Source organism: Haliotis rufescens, unplaced genomic scaffold, assembly GCF_023055435.1.
Source record: "Haliotis rufescens isolate VD_foot unplaced genomic scaffold, xgHalRufe1.0.p SCAF_121, whole genome shotgun sequence".
Lineage (NCBI taxonomy): Eukaryota > Metazoa > Mollusca > Gastropoda > Lepetellida > Haliotidae > Haliotis > Haliotis rufescens.
The window spans coordinates 461,050-475,676 of NW_025963804.1; the positions used below are offsets into that span (position 1 = coordinate 461,050).

Below are 14,627 nucleotides of genomic sequence, written 5' to 3' on the forward strand. Positions count from 1 at the left end.
AAGAAAGAGTGTTCTATCCCAAACACAGATTGTTTCTTTGTTTAACGCAGCAGTCAGTGATATTCCAGCAATATGAGGCTGCCTGTAAATAGGCAAGTCTGAACCAGACAATCCAGTGATTGATATCATGAGCAACGTCTTTAGTGTAGTGACCATGGCATCTCCTTGTATAAAGATATATGACTGTACATGCATGAGGAGGGTACCAACACCACATGAAACCTCAGTCACGAAATGAATGCTACCAATGAATGAACAATGTACTTGATTTCCTCTTTTGTAATTAATGTTTGACAATATATCTCGTTCTAATGTGGACAACCACATGGATCAAGGCCTAGTGATCTATTGGCTTGAGGAGTGTTGGTCTCTGGTCTTATTAACTGCTGGATAGAAAGCAATTATCTCAAAAACTAAATATTATTTGGTAGAGCTGAATTTGACTAAATATGGTATTTGACATTGGTTATCCTGTATATCCGGGTCATGACATTTCTGCAAACATTGACTATGTCCTGTTCCACAAAGCGACTGTAGTGTACAACATGTATTTGTAAGACTGTACATCATGCTTAGGTACTTGTACGACCCACACCTAACTTGGGGGGAACATCAAGCGAAACGTCGTCTGAACCAAAGATGTATATACGTCTTTGTCTGAACTGAACGATAATTTATTCGTAACTGACCAAAGGTACATAGTCATGACGTCACTCCCGATGCTGGGGCACGTGATGTATGGCGTAGTAGCGCGTGGAGATTGGCGTTCACACTATGTAAACAAACCTAACACAACAGCGACTTCAGTGCTGAGATGATCATAAGTCATAACTCCCATACTTTAACATGGACTTATATTACTTGTAGCTCTGAGATCACTTTGTTGAATGGGACCCAAACAGTCAACATGTCTGTCTGTCATAAAAACAATGCAAGTTATGTAGCTTTGAGTGCATGTTCAGATTGGACTCACTGGGAAGCGGCATCTGATTGGGTCTGTCGGTGACAGCGATTTCCCTCACAGTCTGTCCATCATCCTTCTCTTCAGCCAACCACCTGTCTACATACAGCATTAGCTCCTCCCCCGTGGAAGAGTTTGAAACCTTCACGTAGTCGCACCTCCAGGCAGGGCTGGCACTAAGAGCCTCATGCTCCAGGCGGATCTTTGTCAAGTCCCCGATGTTACCGGCATTGATCTGCAACCATAACATAGACCTTACAGTTCCTACTACGGCTGAAGTGATTCACTGGAGCACGATTAAATGTTTCTCTAAGATACTCGGGTGGCCCTGTTGTCTAAGGCGCCGTGATTAGTTGTGCAGAGTTGCATCCCTTGGACACGCCAGAAACCTATGATTGTGGGTTTGAATCTCGGTTCGCCCCGATTATGTTTCTAGGTTTGTCAGCACCATACTTGTGCTCGTGGGTTTCACCGAAGTGGTAAACGTCTGACACCTGCATCACTTCGGGCTTTCCTCCCACATTAAGCTGCCAGCCGTGATATAACTGAGTACTGTTAAAAGCGGCGTTAAACCCAACTCACTCACTCTAAGATACTTGAACTCTCACTGATATATGACATGAAAAAGCTATTTTTAAAACTGTGTACAGACAACTGACCTTTCTCCCCAAACAACAATCTACCTCCCCAACCCACAAGTCTCACCTGGAACTTGCCCTCTCTCCCAGGATAGAGCACATCCCCCTTGGGGTCTGGGACATGCTGTGGTTTGGAGTCACCGTTCTTCCCACACAACGTGACAGTGACATTTGACTTTGTCCCTGCATCTTCCTCATCTGATGTCTTGATGATCACATCATACACACCATCTGCAAGTTTATGGGCCCATTTGAATAGTAATACATACTGCAGAGTGTAATAATGAAGTATCTTTCCAGATGGGCTGAAAACAGCGGATAAACATTGATCGATGAAGACTTCAGCAGATAAACACTGATGGATCAAGACTTCAGCAGATAAACATTGATGGATCAAGACTACAGCAGATAAACATTGATGGATCAAGACTTCGGCAGATAACATTGATCGATGAAGACTTCAACAAATAAACATTGATCGATGAAGACTTCAACAAATAAACATTGATGGAACAAGACTTCAGCAGATAACATTGATGGATCAAGACTTCAGCAGATAAATATTGATGGATCAAGACTTCAGCAGATAACATTGATGGATCAAGACTTCAGCAGATACATATTGATGGATGAAGACTACAGCAAATAAACATTAATGGATCAAGACTTGAGCAAATAAACATTAATGGATCAAGAATTCAGTAAATAAACATTGATGGATCAAGACTTGAGCAAATAAACATTAATGGATCAAGAATTCAGTAAATAAACATTGATGGATCAAGACTTCAGTAAATAAACATTAATGGATCAAGACTTCGAGATAGACATCTGGAGCTACTCACTGTTTTTGCCATTCTTCTTTGCTGGTGACTTCTTGCGGGTATCTACAGTGTCTGAAACATCAACCAACATTCTTCATCATATTGGATTTGTCTATAACATATTTATGCATCTAATACTGTTTAGGTGTTCTCATCTCTCCAAAATGAAACTAATTAATCTGGGTTTTGTAATCAATTCTGGTGGATATATTTCTACTTGACAGCCATGTTGAAATTTCTCCCTTGTTCAGAACTCTAGTGAATGTGATAAATGCCATGAATCTGGTTTTACATTTTTATGTCTTGTAAAACAATGTGTACATATTTCTCTGTTTTAAATCAGATTTTGCACCTTCATGATAATTCATACACTTCATACTTAAAAAAACACGTGATTGAGAACATAAGGTGACTTCTGACCTGATCTAAGCATTGCTAGAAACTGTTTGCTTGCTTAATGTCATACTCCGCAATATTCCAGCTAGATGATGGCAGCCTGTAAATACTAGTGTTTGGACCACACAATCCAGTGACTGATATTTTGAGCACCTGATCCATTAGGTCACCTTGTTGGTACAACAATCACATGCTAGGGAACTATTTTAAACTAGAATCCCCATGGGATTGTTAGAAACAGATTGAGTTTCAGTACTAAATAAATACTTCAATAATCAAGTGATCACGAACATGAGGTGACTTTTGACCTGATCTAAGCCTTGTTAAAAATAAATGGAGTGTCAATTATCAATAAACACACTTATGACTATACTTTAATTATCGTTTATAATGACAATTCAACACGAAAGTTGCAACAATGATTTAATACATGAAACACATTCAATATAACACATATCTAACAAGTTTGGCGTAAGGGGATTCTCACTGTAAACATGTGACTAGAAAGCTATTGGTACATGTACATGACTGAGCATCAGTCATGCCCAGCTAGGGATCGATTCGCCTTTCACAACTGACAACCTTCCCAAGCATTGGGTATAAACACAGGAGAATCGACTACATGTACCTGACTTATGTGTACCTGACTGAGCATCGGTCAGGCCCAAGCTGTTGGGATCAATTGTCGAGAGTGATACATAGAATACTAAGGTTTCGACAATTAACTACACATCTATCATTCTACACTACAGATAGAAACGCATTAGATGCTAAATACCATGGACATGATGGAGGTCAAGCCTGACCTGTGTTTTGACAACATGCATCCAATGCATCCCATCCTAATGACTGCAGGGGTAAATATACCCAAATCGAAGTAAAGAATTGACTGAGAATCCCCCAAAGGCATTAAATATACATCTAGGACAAGCAGTTACCCCTATTTTGTGCCATCGCACGCTGAGCCTGTGCTATGGATGATTTGGGCACCCGAATATATCGAACATAACAGTCTGATGACCACCGGCCTAGAGTCTTGATCAGGTGGTCTGGAATATTAGCTGTGGAAGCTGAGGTAGCCGCACCAATACGAAATGAGTGACTGTTGTATTTATCTTGGTCATATCCTGTCATAGACAATGTGTGTTTTAATTTTTGAATAAAGAAAGACCTGGTAAGGGGTATATTCTGCTCATTAACAAATAAAGGATCATGTTGAGCAGCTCCCATGGCCCTCCTATGATGAATAAATTCCTGTAGACAACGTACCGGACAATAAGATGTTGGAACTGCATGGATGGACAATGTTATACCCCTGCGAAACGGATCTGTCTTAGACGATTTAAGTGTCAAATCAAACGATGTACAATCTGGTCTAAACACGACAGAGCTGAGAGACAAATGAAATTTTGCATCAAAATGGTCACATGTAAATTCTCCACAACGTAGAAAGCCAAAAAAGGCGACTGAACACACAGTCTTCATCAATAAGTCTGTGAACGGTGAAAAGAGTCCTTTCTCTAGGGTGATCCAAATCTGCTGTAAAATGTCAACAGTAATTGGTAATCGCACACTTGGGTTAACACCTTGTTCTTTCTTAATAGCTTTCATGATTGTTTCTACTCGTAGCAGATTCCTAGAACACCATGGATTCGGCACATTATGCCTCAGATAAGTGAATCTCACTCCACACAGATAACTCTTGATGGTCGTATTACGTAAATGTAGTCGATGATGACAGTGGGCTACAAACAATAACAATGAATCTTCCGACAATAGAGGTAACACACGGGGCTGCCACACGAACCCGCACATAGCCATGAAGGTTAAAAAGGCTTGAACCCCTGTTCTGTATACCGCCCTCGTGGCTTTTGACACAGCTTGCGACCACAAATCATCTAAGTCTGGACTGGCGGTAAGGTGAGCTGACACAGATGTAGACATGTTTCTGGTGCAGGTTCGGCAGTGGGAGCTAGTTGACGGAACTTTGTCATCTGGAAGCGAGATAAAGCATCACCAATATGGTTAACTCTTCCGGGTATATGTCGGGCACTGAATACAAAATTATATTTGGCAGCTGTCAATACGAATTTCCTTATCAGACACATGATGAATGGAGATTTAGAACGACATTTGCAAAGTATGTCAACAGTAGCCATATTGTCACAATGAAATCTGATACTCTTGTTAGTCCATAGCTTCCCCCAGATTGCAGCCGCCATAACGATAGGATAAAGTTCAAGTAAGGCAATGGACATGTCCTCTGTGGTAGCTTGCAGTAAGTCAACCGGCCATGGAGCAGCAAACCATTTACCCTGGAAGTAAGCTCCGAAACCAACTGATGCAGCAGCATCTGTGTAAAGGTCAAATTGGGGGGCTGCGATTAGGTCTTCCAAGAAAAACGACCGGCAATTCCAATCGCGTAAGAATGCTCTCCACATATCAAAATCTAGACGACATTGTTTGTTCAAAGTGACCCGATGTCGTAGGTGTTTCACAGAGTGAGCCAGTTGTAGGAGGTAACTGATGAATGCCCTACCCGCTGGAATGATCCGCATAGCAAAATTTAGATGGCCAATAATGCTGAGCAGTAGCTGCTTTGTGACTTTCTTGGCACCTTGAATAGTTGCCATGATGGATATGATTCTTGCAACTTTCTCAGTAGGTAGACGCGCTTCCATTCTATCAGTGTCCAAAATAATCCCCAAATATTCCAAACATGTGACCGGTCCGACCGTTTTATGGGGGGACAGGGGGATATTCAGTTCCGAGAATAGGCATTCTAGTTTGTTCATGGTGCTGATGCCTTGTACCAAATTCTTATCCACAGTCAAAAAATCATCCAAAAGATGCAATATATTGACAATGTCATACACATGATTGGCGATCCAACACACTGCTGCAGACAGGCCATCAAACAGTTTTGGACTGGACCGGCATCCGAAGACCAAGCGAGTGTAATAATAAAGCTGATGATCCCATGATATGCCATGTAAGTTATATAAAGAAGGGTGAATTGGAAGCATTTTGAATGCATCTGTTATGTCCACCTTACATAGGTAAGCATGTTGTCCCATGACTTTGATAAGTTGGATAGCGTCGTCCACTTTCACATAGTTGAGGGAGAATTGTTCTTTATCAATTAATGAGTTCAAACTTGGGTTTTCCACATCATCATGTGGGGCCGAGAGGTCAACAATTAATCGTTTCTTTTTGGAATATTTCCCTTCCACAATGCCTATTGGATTAACCCTGTGGTGAGGGAAAGGAGATTGCGTAAATGGACCTATCAAATAGCCTTTGTATAGTTCATCTTGAATAATGGTGGCTACTGCTTCAGGATTGTTTCGAGCTGATAACAGATTCTTGCAGACAGTAGTGTGAGTAGGTGGACATGTAATGCCTGTGTCAAAACCAAATTTAAAACCATGCAGCAACGACTGAACGAAGGCACGGTCTGGGTGATCAGACAACCGTTGAGACAGTTTATCCACGTCAACAGGAGATGGGGTTCCCTGTAGTCACTGTCGGTGCTTTTTGGCCGAGGATGAATTCTGGACAGGTGTTGACTTGCCTGCTGGGAATTGAGTCTCTCCTGTGTTATGCCAACATTCGAAAGCAGGGTGTGGCTTTCGACATACAGAACACAAATGTCTAAATCTACAATTCCCGTGAACACATTTCTCAGCATTAAAGTTGTTGCACAATGGGATACCTTTGTGTATGAGCACTTCCCTTCCCCGGCGATCCATGCCTCTGCGTTCTGTGTTGAGTTCTCTGTCCCTAGTTGTGGGAGTATGGTTAAAAGTCTCTCCTGGTTGGTGATGTATGGACTTGGCATCAACCATAGAACAGAACTGCGTCGAATGACCAATGTCATCACACAACTGGCAAGCAGTGATTCTGCGTCCTGTAAACACAGCTCTATAGATGGCATCATCGATCTCTCCCCATGGGAGTCTACAGTTATGTTGCTCAAGATAAGCTGCCGCTTTAGCCGAGAAACGTTTGTGATATTGATAAAAGAGTTGGTTCTGATACTGATTGTGCATATCAACTATCAGGCGCTGATATTCGTCAAGTTCGGCTCGTCTCTGCGGCCAGCGTAAACACATGATGGCTTTGTACTTTCCAAAGGCTGTAATGAACATGTCAAATGTCAAGGGCAACTGCAATCTGGAGTCATGAGGACTTTTGAGTTGCATATTTACATTGTCTACCTGAATGGTTCTGGCATTGGACGTTATTTCGTCAGGAATGAGTAGTAAAGCAAGGTTCACATCCTTACCTTCCTGAATGCTCTTCCGGAGAGATGGAGAAACAAGAGCTACGTCTGGTAAGTGATGAGCTTGAGGCTCACTGGTGAACACATATGGAGTAGTTGATCCTGTGTTGTTCGACTCCCGTATGGCAGTAAATAAACTGAACGGCGGTGACATCGCATGGATAGGTGCCGGGTTGTCATGTGGTTGACCCGGTTCAGCAAAAGTGGTCTGCAAATGAGAAGTGTGTGGCACCGTAGCAGGCTGATTCCTGGCATCCATTTGAGTGCTCAGCGTGGCCACAGTCTGCTGTAACTGGTTTACAGTGTCCACAAGCTGGGCGATTGTTGTGTCCGTGTGTGCCTCGTTAACACTCGAATGAGGGGGCACCGTACCCTCATGAACTGTCGCTGTGCTGGCTCTGGCTGACGATCCGTCCGACGATGCTGACCTTTGTCTATCAATCCTTCGGTGACGGTCTGGGAGGTTTTCTGTGTAAAAGGTTTGATATTGCGCACGTGTCAACCCCCCGGGAGGCTTAATATCCAATATTTCCTCGATGTATGCACAGATACGTCCCGTAGTCCAATTCCGTGGAAAAATCTCATACGGGCGACTGTCTACTGCACTGAGAGGGATCGTTGTACTATATCGTCGCCGAGGCACCCCGACATCGGGCGCGGCCATGTTTGTTGAAAGCGAACCGTCTGGAACATCGCCAAGACTTGCTGTTTCACTGCGCACAGTATCCTGCCTGGATATCCTGCTTGACGTTCGCTTCTTGCGAATTTTAGGAGCCATACTGCTGTCCGCCTGAGAGAACCGGCACACTTGATTTTAACTATTCGCTCGTACGTACGGAATCAAAAATTGCTTGTCATTGTTGTGACCCCTGCACAAGATGGCTGACCTGAATCGTAATTGCGCATGCTCGTACTTGGCATGCTGGGAAATTGCTGTATCCTGTTACTATAAATAGCATCACGCACGAGACATGTATGTATTACGGACGTTTGTTTATTATAGATTCTTATAATAATATTAATACATAACCGGGTGGTTAGTATTACACTTATCTGGTAATAAACTGCAGAAGATGTCTTCTGGCTTTTAATGTTGTTATGTTACCTAATAATGAAACCATAGAATATAATTAATGACGTGCCAATGCCAAAAGCTGATGGAATTAATACGTAGCAATTATTGTATATTACATTAAACTTGGAAAATATGAGACAATAACGACATAGCAGTTTTAAGTTGTCATTATAAACTCACTCAATATACATTGAGCACCAACACAATTAAGAATATAAGGTGACCTCTGACCTATGAGTCGGAGTGTCCTCTCTGTGGCTCCGTCCCCCTCCCCACTGTCCAGCCACTGGTAGCAGGGGAAGACATACTGGGCACTGGGGCGGCTGCCACCTTTCTCCGTCACCTCCACCTTGTCCAGGAACCAACCAGCACCGTGACCTTGGCCCGAGTGACCCATAACCAAGTTCCGTATCTCTCCTAGGTCCACTGCTTCAAACTCAAACACATCGCTCTGAAAGGAAGCATATGATCACATACAATACACTTCATCTATGTTTGCGCCAGGGGTCCGGAAACGGTCATATGCGCCGGACATGGCCAATTGGGAATCTCAAATGTCCAGTTTTAAATACTGCTTACCTGACATTTAAATATTTCTGTCCGGCCTTTTTAAAAAACAAACAACGCTACCTTCGGGGTTCAAATAATTGATGAGTGTTATTGTTTCCCTTCAGCGAATTCAGGTGAATAAACAGGTATAACAAACTTGGTCAATAAAAGTATGAAATTTGATATGGTCCAAATAATTGATGAGCTTTATCGTATCCCATTTGGCGAATAAATACACTTATATTCCCCCTTACCTTCCCCTTCCGGAATTTGGGTCCATCAGATGGGTTACAATACAGTCGTCGACGCCCCGTGTCACCATGGCTACCAAATAAGGTCATGTAGACCTCCGCATCTGTCTCGCCTGCCCAGTGATCTCCAGTGTAAACAGTCAGAGTGTAGTGATACACTGTGGAAAGACACAAGTAGTAATGTGGCAGGTAGTCAATAGTTCAGAAGAAAACTGGAAGTCTCTTCATTCAAGATGTATCACAGCATAAAAAAATGTGGCCATGGCACTGTAGCTCACCTGGATACTTGTCATCAGTTTAAAATGTCAACAATGACAGATATTTAAAAAAAAGTTGCTGTCAGCATTGCTTTTCAATAAACGGAGTGTCATGTGTAGTACAATGACATCCTGAAAATGTACTCCAACCAATAAACATTACACAGTGCTTGCCGCTTCTGGATTCACATGCCTTCAGTGGCATTGTCGAATTGCAATTTGCGTAATTTGTTCACTTTATATAGGTGTTCTATTTCGTGGGACCTGTGTACTTGGCTGTACTCTAAGCCAGATAGGGGACTCTTGCAGTACTTTATTGGGATAAAATAAACAGTTGCAAGAACAGTAGGGCTTGGCTTCACCTCACCCTTTTGTAATCACAACGGCAACTTTATATTCCAATCATATATCCCGATAAAGTACTGTCAAGAGTCCCCATCTGTGACTTGATCAAGATCATGAAGAGCTGGAATCATACAATTTATACAAACTGATCATTACACAACAAGCTGTTGAAATTGTGAAAAGTGCCTTGGTCTATTTGTTTTTCTGTGGAAGAGTGACTGAGTGAGTGAGTTGGGTTTAACGCCGCTTTTAACAGTATTCCAGTCATATCATGGCAAGTCAGCTTAATGTGGGAGGAAAGCCCGAAGTGATGCAGGTCTCAGATGTTTACCACTTCGGTGAAACCCACGAGCATGGGTATGGTGCTGACAAACCTAGAAACATAATCGGGGCGAACCAGGATTCGAACCCACAATCATAGGTTTCTGACGTGCCTAAGGAACGCAACTCTGCACAGCGAATCGCGGCGCCTTAGACGACTGGGCCACCCGTGCCCCTTTCTGTGGAAGAGGCCCAGTTATCAAACAGGAGCAAGTGACATGTTCTACCTTGGTCGACTGGCTTGCCTCCCCTGACAATTGCAACTTCCCTAGACAGGTCAGAATCTTCCATGCCCCGCCCTAGCCAGCGGTCAAACTTGAACACAAACTCATCCTTCGTGTGCTTGTCCTGCAGAGTGACCTGAAATAACAAAAGGCAGAGTGTATCTTGTTTGTTAGTTTGTTGTTTAACTTCACACACCTCAATATTCCAGCTTTATGATGGTGGTCAGTAAGTCATCAAGTCTGAACAAGTCAGTCCAGTGATTGACATCATGAACATTGATCTGAGCAAATAGGATATGAATACATGCTTAAACTAAGTCAGCAAGCCTGACTATCCAATGCATTAGTCAAGAATGTATCACACAGATTAAGCTACAATGGATGGTGCCAGAATGTATCACACAGATGGAACTACCACGGATGGAGCTAGAATGTATCTCATGGATGGTGCTGAATGATTTACTGAACAAGGCTGGCATGTAATACGGGAGGCTGTTCAGAATGTCCTCTCAAATGTACGCATGTGTAGACCTGAACCAGGGCTTTCAGCAAGACAGGTGACCACACTAACCAATGGACCTCCAGTGAGTCTTGTTTAGATATATAGACATGGTACATGCATGAAATGGATAAAAGTATCATCAGATCTTTAACATTCTCCTAACCTACATATACATTATTTACAGTCCTTTACAACAAACATAAGGTTGTAAAAACCCCTGAGGAACAAAAGTGTACTGACAAGCCAAGGTCTTTACAGACTGACAGCCAGCCAGACAGACAGACAGACAGACACACTTACATCTTGTAGGTGCCATCCTTTCCAGTTCTCATGGTCATCTCGGGAGATACGGATCTTATACAACTCCCCAATATCTCCCACCGCAACCTGGTGGAGAAAAAGCAGATCATCAACAAAATCAATAGCTTCATTGATATAATAACTATGCATAATGTATTTGTCTCATCTTAATGGATAGATCATAATTTAATTGTACCCTCTATAAATTTTGACTTCCTTCCAAGAAATAATCTGGTATTTGCAAAGTTTGAACAGATTTTGGCTCTGATCACACAACATTTTCACATATTATGAACACAGGTTTCAATGTCACGAGGAATTGGCCAATACATCAACTGTTTTCGGTACAGACCTCAAACTCATCCATATTTCCTGGTTCAAACAGCTTGGCCTGTGGTGATGGAGCATACAGGGCGATGTCTTCACTGTTGCCGGTGTTGCCGTAGAAGGCAATGGAGACTTTGCCGCCACTGACAGGTTTGGAATCACTGGCAGTCTTCACCAGCAGCTTGAAGTCTCCCTCTGTCACAGAGATGAAAGGGCAGATGAACCCAGGCACCACGGCACAGTAACAAGACTGTGTGCACACGCTGAGTGCACAAGCAATTACGTAATACATTGAGCACTTGCATATATCACATACATGGCGGAACAAGCTGATTAAACTCAGAACTTTTTACAAATTGCAGTGCCATCTGGCGCTCTTTATTGTCAACGTTAGTGTCCTTTTTGTGCACTGACGTTCTTTTGTACACATTGTTCTTTCTTTACATGGGATGTCTTTTGTTTGCGATTTTTTTATTGGTATCATTTGTCGTTGATTATTTACTCTGTCTAACATAGGTGAGTCTGAGACTGTAACTGGCCAATAGTCTCTGTCTACAGGTGAGACTGTAACTGGCCAATAGTCTCTGTCTACAGGTGAGTCTGAGACTGTAAGCGGCCAATAGTCTCTGTCTGCACTGTTACTGGTGCTGCTACCCCCTACACTGGACAAGGGTACTCACGTGAGACGGATGGTGGGTCTGCCACCATCAGCTCCCTCTCTATCTTCTTGTCCTCCTTCCCACTGTCCAACCATCTGTGTAGAAGAGAGAACAGTTTCTCCGTCATACCATCGGTCTTACTCTGCCCTCAGCCATGAATAACTTGCAGTGAAATTAATGCAGCTTCTATTTTCTAAAATATCATGTTTTGTAGGTTTATCATTTAAAGTGGATTAGTTTGTTTAGTTTTTTCATTATTGCTTTTCCCATCTGCTGCAACCATACAATACACAACTAATGTTGCCTTGAACCCCTACTTTTTAAAGCATACCTATCTTTTATACAACTGAAAATTGTAATGGAGATAGGGGAAACTTTCAGCAAACATTTAATATTACCATGACTATTTTTAATAAAATTAAAGATTACTGAACACAAATAAATATATGCACTCCCCTTTCAAAAACGTGTAATGAAAGGAACCTGGTAGTATTGTCATAATATTAGAATATTGTTATTTTAAAGAATACTATTAAAATTCACATCAGGTCTCCTGCCAACATTTGCAGGGGCTTGGAAGACTCGGACCTGTCAAGTTGCAAATTGTCAGGGGAGGCAAGCCAGTCGATCAAGGTAGGACATGTCACAGCAATATTCCAGATATATCATGGCAGTCTGTAAGGAATAGAGTCTGGACCAGACAATTCAGTGATTGAGCATTGATCTACACAATTGGGATACGATGACATGTATCAACCAAGTCACAAGTCGGACCACTCAATACAGTTAGTATCCTCTTACGACAAGCATTGGTAGCTGAAGACTAATTCTAACCGGGTCTTCATAATGGTCCTGACCACTGCCAGACATACTATTCAATACAACCAGTCAACCATACAAAGAGCAAACTAGAAAGTGTTTTTACTCGTAAAAACATATGTCTCCCCCCACTCCCCTAACCCCCATTCATTCCTTTACTTCACGTTAAACCCCATCTCTTCATTCCCACCCTCCATTACTAAATAACAGAGACAAAAATAGAACTCCTAGAAATTTCAAACAACTAATGGGCACCACTTCAGGACTTGGTTAATATGTTACAACTTCATGAAATAATATTGAACAGTTTTTGAGTTATGGTCCGGAAACAAAGCTTACCCCCATTCAGAGTCTATGTTCAAGTTATCTCCATGGAAACGAGAAAAAAATGAAAATGTCAAAAATCTCTAAATAGCAAAAGGCACCAATTCAGTGCTGGGTTAATGTGTATACAAAGTTTCGCGAAAAAATATTAAACGGTTTCTGAGTTATGGTCTGGAAACGGTGGGAACGCCGACGCCAACGCCAACGCCGACGCCGACGGGAACCGTGCCAAAAACAATATGTCTCCCTCCATTCTGGGGGAGACATAATAACTCTAGGACAGAGAATCCCAAGAGTCAGTGTACCTGTCACACGGGAAGTAGAACTGCCGACTGTCAACACCGGATGACTCTTTCACAACAACCTTCTCCAGGTACCAGCCCTTTCCAGCCCGGACTCCATCATGGCCGATGTAGAGCTTCTCTAGTTCTCCTAGTGACACTGCCTCCAAGTCAAACACGTCGATCTGTGTGACAGTATATAACATCACATTAATAGTCAATAACCACACTAGGTATGGTCACCTGACCAGTCAGTGATAAAAGAAATCGGGATATGGCAGAGATTTATCTGGACATGAGCGTCAGTAAAAATTCTCAAATTGGAATATTTTTTTTGCCATGTTATGATGGAAATAACTATTGCTATGGCTTTGCAGAGGTGCATTTCACTAATAACAGGACCCACAAACAAGAAAAGGCTTTAATATTTTAGGTTTACACTATTTGTTTGAATGAAATATAAAAATACCCCTGAATTTAAGAAAATAAGGATTGTTAAAAAAATCTCAATTCACCTTGCCCCTCTGGAATGCCTTCTTGTTTGATTTGGACATGTACAGTTTCCGCTTGCCGGTGTCCCCACGCTCGCCGTAGATGGTGATGGAGACATCAGCGTCAGTGTCGGCCCCCTCACCACTTCCTGTGAAGACCTCCACCTGGTACACATGCACTGAAAACAGAGGTGGTACAGGTCAGATATACTGCAGGCTGTTCCAGAATGATGGACCTTCAACATGGCTCACACAAGCTGACATGCTCATACAGGTTTTCCATATCAATGTTATCATACAAATAATATTTACAACTATCCAAACTAATAGATCATCAGGCAAAGATTTATACATTGACTGTCCTTAGAGTCTCCCTTAAGGAACCTAGACTATGTCATTGACTGAACACAGACTACGTCCTTGAAGGAAGCCAAACTACGTCTTTGAAGGAAGCCAGACTATGTCTTTGACAGAACCCAGACTATGTCTTTGATGGACGCCATATTATGTCTTTGACTTTGTTGGAACTTTAACTATGTCTTTGATGGAACCCGGACTGTCTTGGTCTAAACCCAGACAGTCTTTGACGGAACCCAGACAGTCTTTGACTTAACCCAGACAGTCTTTGACTAAACCCAGATAGTCTTTGACTAAACCCAGACAGTCTTTGACTAAACCCAGATAGTCTTTGACTAAACCCAGACAGTCTTTGACTAAACCCAGACAGTCTTTGACTAAACCCAGATAGTCTTTGACTAAACACAGACAGTCTTTGACTAAACACAGATAGTCTTTGAC

At 42.3% G+C, this 14,627-nt stretch overlaps 1 protein-coding gene across 2 annotated transcripts in view; it reads right to left on the reverse strand.

Annotated features, from left to right (window-relative positions):
- Positions 1-14,627, reverse strand: part of LOC124136194 (lipoxygenase homology domain-containing protein 1-like) — a 111,854-nt gene that overhangs the window by 28,988 nt on the left and 68,239 nt on the right. For both annotated transcript variants that reach the window (XM_048393918.1, XM_048393917.1), the window contains 11 exons: positions 13,854-14,008; positions 13,363-13,523; positions 11,936-12,009; positions 11,281-11,450; positions 10,929-11,015; positions 10,130-10,262; positions 8,983-9,137; positions 8,411-8,630; positions 2,445-2,495; positions 1,667-1,830; positions 974-1,196 (listed from right to left, as the gene is read on the reverse strand). In XM_048393918.1, the coding sequence (XP_048249875.1) occupies positions 974-1,196; positions 1,667-1,830; positions 2,445-2,495; positions 8,411-8,630; positions 8,983-9,137; positions 10,130-10,262; positions 10,929-11,015; positions 11,281-11,450; positions 11,936-12,009; positions 13,363-13,523; positions 13,854-14,008 (1,593 nt within the window). The remainder of the gene's footprint in view (positions 1-973; positions 1,197-1,666; positions 1,831-2,444; positions 2,496-8,410; positions 8,631-8,982; positions 9,138-10,129; positions 10,263-10,928; positions 11,016-11,280; positions 11,451-11,935; positions 12,010-13,362; positions 13,524-13,853; positions 14,009-14,627) is intronic.